The following is an 11,761-nucleotide window of genomic DNA, read 5'->3' on the forward strand; positions in this document are numbered from 1 at the left end:
TCCGCCTTTCTGACACTAGTGTTATTTGAGTATTATTTATATACTGTTGTAGTATTTATTGTTTTGAATTAGCCTTTATTTTTATATTTTTAGTTTTCATTTTAATTTTGTTCTTTTTTGTTCATTTCATTGTAAATTTGTTGTATTTTTTTTTTTTTTTTTTTATGTCTGTTTTAGTTATTTTATGTAGCGAAGGCAACTTTTCTAATTGTAGTTTAAGCTGTTTAACCAGTACTTACTTTAATTTATTTTATTCCAATTAACAAAAACAAAAAAGGGTAGTCCCACACAGACATGTTTGATAATACCACAGTATTACACTTTCTGGCAAAAACTATGTAATAAATTGCATTTGTGTATAATTTACTTTTTAAAAAAATGTTCAAATACTTTCATCTACAAAATCTTAAAAATTCTCAAGTCTTTATTTTTTTTCATATAATATTTTATTTATTAAGCTTTATTCCAATTAACAAAAATAGTTATAATAGTATTATCTGCCATTGAAAAAAAAAAAACTGGTAGTCTTACACCTTTGATAGTGCCACAATATTGTTTTTCAATATTGGCAAAATGTAAAAAAACAAACAAACAAACAAACAAACAAACAAACAAAAACGTTAAAATACTTTAATCTAAAAAAAAAATAAATCTTGAAAATTCTCAAGTCTTCATTTTAAATTGTAGTTAAAATTTTTAATCTAATATTTCTACTTAGTTTAATTTTATTTTATTTTCATTTAATAATTAAATTTTAATTTTAATAGTTTTGTCTGCCATTGGTTGGAAAAAAAACAAAAACAAAAACAAAAAAAAAACAGGTAGTACCACACAAACATAGTGTCACAGTATTACATTTTTGGCTAAATCTATGTAATAAATTACATTTGTGTATAATTTACATGTTTTTTAAATGTTTAAATACTTTCATCTAAAAAAATCTAGGAAATTCTCAAGTCTTCATTTTTAGTTTTTGTTTAAGTTTTTTAATCTAATATTTGTATTTTATTTTATCATTTTTTTTTTTATTAAAAAGCATTATTCCAATTAATGAAAACAAGTTTTAATAGTTTTGTTTGCCATTGATTGAAAAAAAAAAACAGGTAGTCCAACAAAAACGTTTAGTAGTGCCATAATAAATTACATTTGTGTATAATTATTTGTGTATAATTTACATGCATAAAAAAGTTTTATATTATCAAAAAATGTTTTATCTAAAAATTCTTCGAAATTCTCAAGTCTTCATCTAATTTTTTATTTTATTTCATTTTATTTTATTTTATTTTATTTCAATCATCAAAAAGCTATTTTTAATAGTTTTGTCTGCCACTGGTTTAAAAAACACCACCCAAACATGTTTCATAGTGCCACAGCATTAAACTCTGTATATATTTATTTTATATAAATCTGTATATTTAATTACATTTGTGCAGAAAAAAAATGTTAAAATACTTTCTTCTATCACAGCTAATATTTTTAAATATTATTAAAATATTAACTGGTATAAAATAAAATATTTTTACATATTTGTTATGTAAATTATACACAAATGTAATTTTAAACATTTAATTTGTCCCTTATTTACTGATTTACTGATTGGGGCATTATGTTTTATTCTTCCTGACATTACAGCGTAGTTTCGTTGTCATATTACCATTTAAATTATTTCGTAACACTTCAGAATTTAATATCCCTCGTAAGTCTCTGCATTATTGCTATCACTGCGTGTCAGTCCCTGACTCGGAGCGAACAGGCAATCAACGTCAGCCACACCAGTTCCAGCTTTCTCAGTAATTAACATGATAAATCCTCTAATTACAGAGCTCATCGTAAGTGCCGTGTTAGTAATGCCCTAGGCCTGGATGCGTTTTACTTTTAGAAAACAGAATTCAAAGTCTAAAAACAGCCTGTGTGTTTGTGTGCTCCGCAGAACGAAGTGATCAGCCAGCAGCTGTCAGTCATCTTTACCCAATGCTACGGGCCTTTCCCAATCCCCAAACTCACTGAGATCAAAAAGAAGCAAACGTCTCGTTTGGGTGAGTATGTCAGTTGCAGTCCCTTGTTATAAGTCTTTAAAATACGACTCCAGCTCTGTTAACCAGTGGCGATTTCTTTAAGACTGCAAGGGAAGCTCAGCTTCCCCCTATAATGTCACAAAATTAATGGTCAAATTATGTACTATTGTATTAACATTTTATTGACTAAAAATGCGTTAGAAAACGTTCATCTCAAAGACGAGTTCGTTCAGAATCAGTTAGATATAGCAGGTCGGCTGACTTGATTTTCTTCTCATACATTCCCGTAGCGTCACAGTGCATTTCCCCGTTGAAGCCCAGCGTCCATTGACTTCAATGCGGCTGCTTTGAACGTTTTTTTTCAGTGCTTTGAAACTAGACGGTCATTGGATAAACGCTGCAATTATGTCCCGCCCACGGACGCTCAGCGTCTCTGGGGGTGAATGAGGAGCAAATGAGGAGTGGGCTGGCCTGGACTCCGAGCTTCTGCGTGATGATTGGAGGGTCTGTCGAAAGATTGCATCTCCTTTTGACTGACAGCGATTTTGTACTATACGGAATCGCTGAAGCTATTCGCGCTCAGTCCCATCGCGGATTTCTCAAGTTCAGTCGAAATAAAAACTGCTGCAACCTATTTCTTTATATTTGCTTGGCGAAATTGCTTGATTTTCATCATACATTTCACACAATTATACACCACATTCCTTGTTTCACTTTTACAGAGTTTAATATTTTTTTTAGATCGTTCATTCATTCATTCATGTTAATATTTAATGTAGTAATCAATATATATATATATATAGATTACTATAGGATGACTATAAATTAATATAGATTAATATAAATATATTTATATATATATATATATATAGTAATCTTGAAAAATTTTAACATAACATAATGAAACCTTATATTTATATTAAAATATTTTATAAATAAATAAATCTCCATAATAACCTTATTTAAATTGCAAAATATTTATACTATATAGTAGCATCTGACTAAAAGAAAAAATACATCATATTTTGCATAATAAAACTAAAGCTTTTTTTTTTTTTTTACGATTGTTTGCATTGTGACTTACTTAAATGACAATAAGGCACATTCTTGTGAATAAATAAATAGACAATTTTATGATGTAGGCCGAAAATGAGCTTCCCCTATTTGACAGACCAGTAGCCGCCACTGCTGTTAACAATACCAATAATTGAATAATATCAAACAAGCAGGAGTACTATGCCTATGCCGCAATGCATCAGCAAAACGGCCTGTTTTTTTGCACCGCTAATGAAAAATAGAAACCACCAGAGCTATCCGTTCATTTCAGTTCAGCATAAAAGGCCAAATCAACTCATACTCCACAAGGATTCACATTTATCCGAATTAATTGGTGAAGTGTGCTTGTTAAATCCATCCAAACTACAGTTTTAGGGCACACAAGGACACTTTCAGACAGTTTCTCTCAGGAGACAACAAATACAGTTAAAGAATATTTAATTTTGTTCTAATTTAATTTTACTTGAAGTTTTGGAGGAACACTAGTGCCATCTAGGTTTTGGTTGAGCTATTGCATAATAAAGCAGACATATTTCATGCTCTTTCTTGTAATGTGTTGATGACAGCCTGTCAAACACAAGACATGGTAGTACTGAATAATAAAGAAGCTTGTGTAATCACTGTTGTGTAATATCGTACCTCCGACGTGGGGACTTCATCATTTGATTTGTTGCCTCCTACAGATCCACACTTTCTCAATAATAAAGAGATGTCTGACGTGACATTTCTGGTGGAAGGAAAGCCCTTTTATGCCCATAAAGTGCTGCTCTTCACTGCCTCTCCAAGGTATGTCTTCATATTGTGGATTTTATTACACAGCAGGGGTGCCAGATCTTAAGAGTTTGGTTCTGCACTTTTAGCACGTTAAATTAGTTGGCTTACATTAAAAAAAAAAAAAAAAAACTTTTTTATTTCAAACTATAGTTCACAGTAGTTTAAGCTCCTGATATTATGTCAAACAGCATCATTTGTGCTCATGAATTGAACAAATTTTTCACAAATCACAAGAACTTTTTTTAATGAAATTTTATGTAAAGAAATATATATATATTATAGACACCTGTGTAGCCAGATTAAATTTACATCTGTCGTTCTATCTTTTGTTCTATCTATATGTCTATCTATCTATCTATCTATCTATCTATCTATCTATCTATCTATCAGTCTGTCTGTCTATCTATCTATCTATCTATCTATCTATCTATCTATCAGTCTGTCTGTCTATCTATCTATCTATCTATCTATCTATCTATCTGTCTATCTGTCTATCTATCAGTCTGTCTATCTATCTATCTATCGTTCTATCTATCGTTCTGACTATCTGTCTATCTATCGTTCTATCTATCGTTCTGTCTATCTGTCTATCTATCTATCTATCATCTATCTGTCTATCTATCTATCTGTCTATCTATCTGTCTATCTATCTATCTATCTATCTATCTATCTGTCTATCTATCTGTCTATCTATCAGTCTGTCTATCTATCTATCTATCTATCTATCTATCTATCTATCTATCTATCATCTATCTGTCTATCTATCTATCTGTCTATCTATCTATCTATCTATCTATCTATCTATCTATCTATCTATCTATCTATCTATCTGTCTATCTATCAGTCTGTCTATCTGTCTATCTATCTATCTATCTATCTATCTATCTATCTATCTATCTATCTATCTATCTATCTATCTATCTATCTATCTGTCTATCTATCTATCTATCTGTCTATCTATCTATCTATCTATCTATCTATCTATCTATCTATCTATCTATCTATCTATCTATCTATCTATCTATCTATCTCAGTCTGTCTGTCTATCTATCTATCTATCTATCTATCTATCTATCTATCTATCGTTCTATCTATCTATCTGTCTATCTATCTATCTATCGTTCTATCTATCGTTCTGTCTATCTGTCTATCTATCTATCTATCTATCTATCTGTCTATCTATCTATCTATCTATCTATCTATCTATCTGTCTATCTATCTATCTATCTATCTATCTATCTATCTATCTATCTATCTATCTGTCTATCTATCTGTCTGTCTATCTATCTGTCTATCTATCAGTCTGTCTATCTATCTATCTATCTATCTATCATCTATCTGTCTATCTATCTATCTGTCTATCTATCTGTCTGTCTATCTATCTGTCTATCTATCTATCTATCTATCTATCTATCTATCTATCTGTCTATCTATCAGTCTGTCTATCTATCTATCTATCTATCTATCTATCTATCATCTATCTATCTATCTATCTATCTGTCTATCTATCTGTCTATCTATCTATATATCTATCTATCTATCTATCTGTCTGTCTGTCTGTCTGTCTGTCTGTGTATCTGTCTGACTGTCGTTCTGTCTATCTGTCTATCAATCTATCGTTCTGTCTTTCTATCTATCTATCTATCTATCTATCGTTCTATCTATCATCATTCTATTATTCTATCGTTCTATGTATCATTCTATCATTCTATCGCTCTATCATTCTATCTATCTATCGTTCTGTCTGTCGTTCTGTCTATCGTTCTATCTGTCTGGATGTTAAATTTGCTGATATTCAATTTTGCGATCATGCAAATAGGCTCTACTCCATCTCAACATAACATTTTAATAATAAAAGTTAATGTAAAAATATCTATGCAGACATAAGACCTTTTTTAATCTGCAAGGTCTACAAGAATATTAATTCTTGCAAAGTGACTGGAGGGTAATGTCAGAATGAGCTCATTCATATTCATGAGCCCATTTTCATGCAGTGACATCAGAGTCTGCTCACCCATCCCACTTTAGAACTCATTCCTGCACCACTGCATGGTTTTCAGAATAACTACATATCTTATATCTTTACTGAGCTCTCTAAGAATACTTGATTTAGCTTTTAAAGGACATTCATGTTTCTTTCTGACCTCCAGGTTTAAGTCTCTGCTGTCTAACAGACCAGCGGCTGAGAACACGTGCATCGAGATCAGTCATGTCAAATACAACATTTTTCAGGTTGGAAGCTACTGACTCATAAATCCCACTCATACTCATGTTGGTATTACAGTCAAACTATGCTAGGCTAAGTCCTACCTCTGTCAGCACAGTTCAGCTTAATGACAAAATGTGCCTGTCCATTTGTGACTAGTGCTAAGCTCGTCTGTCTTAAAATTTTTACTCAGAAGTTTGAGAAGATTTTGTTGTGTTTCAGCTGGTAATGCAGTACCTATACTGTGGCGGCACTGAGTCACTGCACATCAGGAACACTGAAGTTATGGAGGTATTAAATATTCCCTTCTTTTTCCTCCTTATGATCATAACTCCTGTCACCCCTAAGCCGTTTATCTCACACACACACTAATGATGAGTTAATGACTGATGACTTGAGAGGATGTTGAATGTGATGAATGAATGATTTACGGTCTGATGACATGAGGAAGACTTCTCATTCTGTCCTCACCAGAAAACACTTTGAGAAAAATATATGCATATATCATCTTTCATTTATCTCTGATGGAGGCACGGAGAGCTGCAGCAGAAATTGTGATGAATGCTTATGTGTTTTAAATTTAATTAAGTGATTGCACTTGATTGTTATAAACCTGAAAGCTTGATGAGTTTGGCTCACTGTCGGTCCCTTTGCTTCAAAGCTCCTGTCTGCAGCCAAGTTCTTCCAACTTGATGCTCTCCAAAGACACTGTGAAATAATCTGCTCCAAGAACATCACCACTGACACCTGCGTAGATATATACAAACATGCCAAGGTACTCTGAACCATTCATTTATGTCACTGTCATTCTATTACAGTTTTCACACTTAAAAATGATTACTAAAATTGTATGAAAATGAAATTTCACCATTCAATCATTTATTTGTTTTGTGCAGTATACTTTCGTATTTTTTTAAATTGTATTAAATATATTATTATTATTATTATTATTATTATTGTTGTTGTTGTTGTTGTTGTTAGTATTATTGTTATTATAGTACTATTATTATACATATGTATATCTATATTTATCTATTAACTTATTATTTTAAAATAAAAGTAATAAAACCTTGTAATTAACAATTTACAGTAATAATACAATAAAATAATACAATAATAATAATTTATTTTATGCTGTGTACATGTACATATGTAATTTTTATTTTCATTAATAATATATCATTTGAATTATTTTAATAATATACACATATTTATCTATTAATTTATTGTTTTTAATAAAAGCAATAAAACCTTGTGTATAATCCATTATTATTGTTAATATTATTATTTACTTCATTATTTTGTGCAGATACATTTATTTATTCTTTCTTTTTATTATTAATAATAATAATAATAATAATAATAATGAATACAATTAGAATTGTAATTAAAAAATAATGAATATTATACATATATTTATATGTATAATGTATAAATATTATTATTACAATATGCAATATTAGCACAGACCAAATAGGGAAAATTAAATATAATGTATAATTTTAATTGCATTAAATAATACTAATAATTATTATTATTATTATTATTATTAATTTATTTATTTATTTATTATAATCATTAATTTGTTGTTATGATTTATATTATTATTATTAATTATTATTATTACATATTATATATAATATTTTATATTTAATATTATTATTAATGAAAGCTATAAGGCCTTGTATTTAATCCGTTATTATTATTTTTTTGTGGAGTATGCATTTATGTATTCTTTCTTTTTATTAATAAAATTATATAATTAGACTTTTTTTAATAATATATTTATCTGCTAATTTAATGTTTTTAATAAAAGCAATAAAACCTTGTATTTAATCCATTATTATTATTATTATTATTATTATTATTTTTGCAGTATACATTTATTTTTTCTTTCTTTTGACTAATAATAATAATAATTTAATATCATAATAATTATATTAAATAATAACATGTGAATTTTACAATACAATTTAATTTACATTATTATTATTGCAATGTGCAAAAAATATTAGCACAGACCAAATAGGGAAAATGACTTATGCAAATTGTATATTTATTCATTCATTTATTATTTTTGCAGTTTAGCCAATTGCCAAACATAATTCTAGGTTATCTTGCTCCATGTTTCACATTGTTTATACATTTCCCTGGATTAGTTATTTTATCTGTGTAGTCAGGTTTGGACATTGCACACTGTATATTTGTAAAACCCTGGATTAACGTTCTTATTTGCATATTCATGTGGTTAATAACATTAATTGGACAAATACAGCCCGCCAACGACAATGCAACCTGCTTTAATAATTACCAGTCCGTCTGTGTAAATGTCACAGCTGAATTTGCTCTCGCTGTCTTGAGTATTTAGAAATATACAATAAAAAATAAGACAAAAAAACATTATGAGGTACTTTGTTATATAATAATGTTAAAATCTCTATTAGAAATGTTAAATCTTACATTATGCTTCACACATCCTCAGTTCCTGGGGGCTCTGGAGTTGGCAGCCTTCATCGAGGGCTACTTCCTGAAGAACATGGTGCTCCTGATCGAGCTGGAAAACTTTAAGCAGCTACTGTACGAGGTTCCCGCAGAGAGCCCCGGTCCAGGCCCGTCCTACGACGTCCTCCACGACCTGGAGAGAACCCTGGCCCTGCGAATCCGCTCCATCCATCTCTCCACATCCAAGGGCTCCATCGTCTGACACTTTCTCCAAACTCACGCCAACCGCTCCATACAGTGCTTTCATCGAGAGCTCCATTATTGTGTGCCAACCTGTTGGAGACATTTCAAACATCATGACCAGCACCTGCCCGACGGGACGTACCAAGAGATTGCATTTCTACATCTCCACAATGTTGCAAAAAACGTCAGCCTGCTGAACTCATACCATTCCAAGGGCTACGTTTACGTTGTGGAATCATTACAGCAACATTATGACGCCCAACGAACGTTAGTGCCCAGGGAAACCAAGGCTCCTGATGTCATTACTGCTTCGGCAATGCATGCAGACGGAACGGGTTCGTTTTAGGTGGAACTGAACGAATGTCATGCTACCTGCCGAGGACAGTTTTAGTATATTACTCTCCAATTGACGTAATATTGTTAGCCTGAACCTTAAATTGGTGTAACATTCCCTCCAAATGACACTTAACGCTAAACAAACAATGCATGTTCAGTTAGGTGATGCTGCCATCAAGTTTCCCAAGCCATCTGTGTTCAAGCTGGACAATAACATCCACTAGGTGTAGAGTTTTACAAAGGAGGTGTTTTGTATACTTAATACTCACATCCAACTACAACTTTTGGTATTTGTGACACTGAACAATAATACGCCAGCTGTTTAACTTGTGTTTAACGCTTTGCGGTTTTAAAGAAATAGGGATTTGCTACCTTCAGACTGATCCAACACAAATTACCCAACCATTGGCAGACTAACTTGTTGCTTTTAGGTTAAACGTCTCACCGAAAGTTCATCGTCAAGCTGTTTGTTTCAACCCACTCGTTTTAATCTACCACTGTGCTTAGTACACTTAAAACTGAGCAGTTCGTCCTTGCCTTGAGGTCGCGTAACCAACTGATCAACTGTGTTGAATAATCTGCATGGATCCTTCTGTAAAATACAAAAAAGGCGCTCATTTTCCTTTTCGTGGATGCAGATTTACTAACACCATTTGTGCAGGACTGTCCTTTGAGGTCTTTGTTGCTTGCGAGTTTGTCGAAATCAGATGCCACTGCACTGGTCGCCACCTTCGTGACCCAATGTACATATTCCCGGTTCTCACCTGCTGCACTGCTTTTGTTCAATGTGAAAAATGTGAAGCCAGCTCAAAACAAGCTGTTTTACCTGTGCATGTTCCGGTTTTTCTGTGTTCGTCTGTAACCCTTCAGGATGTTGGTAAGTTCGAAACTACACTGGACGTACCGGCAGAAGATTATGTTGGCCAGGCTGAACCCAAAGTAACAGATTTAGAAATATATGAAGCATTTCATCCAAAGATTATACAGAAACAACATCAGAATTTCAACCAAATACGTCATTTATTGGCACACGTGAGATATGAATATGGATGAGTAAGGGATAATGTTGTAAGCAAGTTGTTATCGCAAAATAAAGCCAGACAGACTTATCGGCTGTTGTGTCCACCTTATTTTTTAACGTGGAAGTAAGCTGTAAGCCATCCGGTTCATTAAGCGCTGTAGGGAAATAGCAAGAATAACAACAAAGTGCAGTAAACTGTAAAACTGTTTGCACTACAAACCACTGTGTGCATAATTAAGCTAATACCTTAAAATAATATGGTAAGACACGCCAATATCAAGCAGCAAAACAGCTGGAAGCAGATGAGACCGGAAGCCTCGCACATTATGATATTTACAAATGGCTACATCTGCTCTTACAGAAAAATAAGGCGGATAAGACTTAAGGGCTTTATTTTGCAATAAAAACTGGCTGGATGTACATTATCCTGCTTATTACACGGCTACTTGCCACAAAAATAAATAATTATACATGAAATACTGATTTCAGTTCAAATATTCAAACGCAAAACTTCTGTTAAGTAAGAAAGCCCTTGCAAATGTCAAGTTCAAACTAGACCGCATTTGACCACATGGATAATTATGGCGATAAAAGACATTGATTTAAGCTGCTTTAAACTGTTTAAAATCTTTATCTAGCTTGTTAGTTCTTACATTCCATTATTGGAATGGAATGTAAGAACTTGTATGAGACAAAAGAGAGGGGGTCCGCAATACCAGGATGACATAAATAATTGTACACAGAATATTGATTTGAGATTTAATATTTTATTAGTGAACCAAACTGGAAGCTTACACGAAGAAATGTGCTGCTTCCCAATTCGCATACTATCCTTCCTAAATAGTATTCGAAAATAGAATGAGTATGTTCCAAATCGTAGTATGTGTAAAGAAAGTATGCCAAAGATTCCCGGATGGTCTACTACTTCCGGTTAGATTTCGAAATGCCGATCAATGCACACTCTTAACGCACGAACATTCGATTAGAACTACAACACGCATAAAAAGTGTTACAAAAAACAAGCATGGCGGATACGGGCGACCAACGGACAGGTAGGGAAAGTGGTTTGAGTAATAAATATTCTTAGAAAGCGAATAGCGCAGACTACAGTTACCTGGATGAGGCTGTTATTAGTTAGTAACGTTACCTCAGAATGTGGGGACTGACCATTTAGAATTGAGTATTCTGTGTAGCCGTGTAATAATATCCAATTATCCACCTTTTTCTTCAAAGCGTAAGTAAGCTTATGGGTGAGACTTCCGGTTCATTATACAGGGAAATAAGTAAAAGAATAACAACGTGCAGTAAACGGTAAAACTGTTTGCACTACATATAAGTGTTCATAATTAAGATAATACATTAAGATAATATGGGAAGGTGCACCATTTTGCAATATCAAGCAGCAAAACTAGCTGTTTGTACAGCTAAAAATAGCTGGATGCAGACTAGACCGGAAGCGCTCACTCTTATGTGAAGAAAAAGGTGGGTAAAGGTTTGCATCTTACACATGCTGGTAGTGCTGTCCAAGAGTCTTGTTTTGATTGGAAATGTGTTGTATGATTTATATTTCATGTACGGCAGTGGAATAAGTTGGTTATGAACATCCTCATGAAAGGTTGGATTATTACTAAATTTACCCATTGAAATACATAGGTTTATTGATATGTA

At 32.3% G+C, this 11,761-nt stretch overlaps 1 protein-coding gene across 3 annotated transcripts in view; it reads left to right on the plus strand.

The window, feature by feature from the left end:
- The window catches only part of btbd11a (BTB (POZ) domain containing 11a), a 142,041-nt gene extending 130,710 nt beyond the window's left edge, over positions 1 to 11,331 (plus strand). For all 3 annotated transcript variants that reach the window (XM_051107046.1, XM_051107047.1, XM_051107048.1), the window contains 6 exons: positions 1,931 to 2,036; positions 3,755 to 3,857; positions 5,996 to 6,077; positions 6,274 to 6,342; positions 6,713 to 6,826; positions 8,534 to 11,331. In XM_051107046.1, coding sequence (XP_050963003.1) covers positions 1,931 to 2,036; positions 3,755 to 3,857; positions 5,996 to 6,077; positions 6,274 to 6,342; positions 6,713 to 6,826; positions 8,534 to 8,755 — 696 coding nt within the window. In that variant the 3' untranslated portion in view covers positions 8,756 to 11,331. The remainder of the gene's footprint in view (positions 1 to 1,930; positions 2,037 to 3,754; positions 3,858 to 5,995; positions 6,078 to 6,273; positions 6,343 to 6,712; positions 6,827 to 8,533) is intronic.
- Positions 11,332 to 11,761: the final 430 nt, after the last annotated feature.

The sequence above is a fragment of the Labeo rohita genome, chromosome 4 (assembly GCF_022985175.1).
Source record: "Labeo rohita strain BAU-BD-2019 chromosome 4, IGBB_LRoh.1.0, whole genome shotgun sequence".
NCBI classification, from domain to species: domain Eukaryota; kingdom Metazoa; phylum Chordata; class Actinopteri; order Cypriniformes; family Cyprinidae; genus Labeo; species Labeo rohita.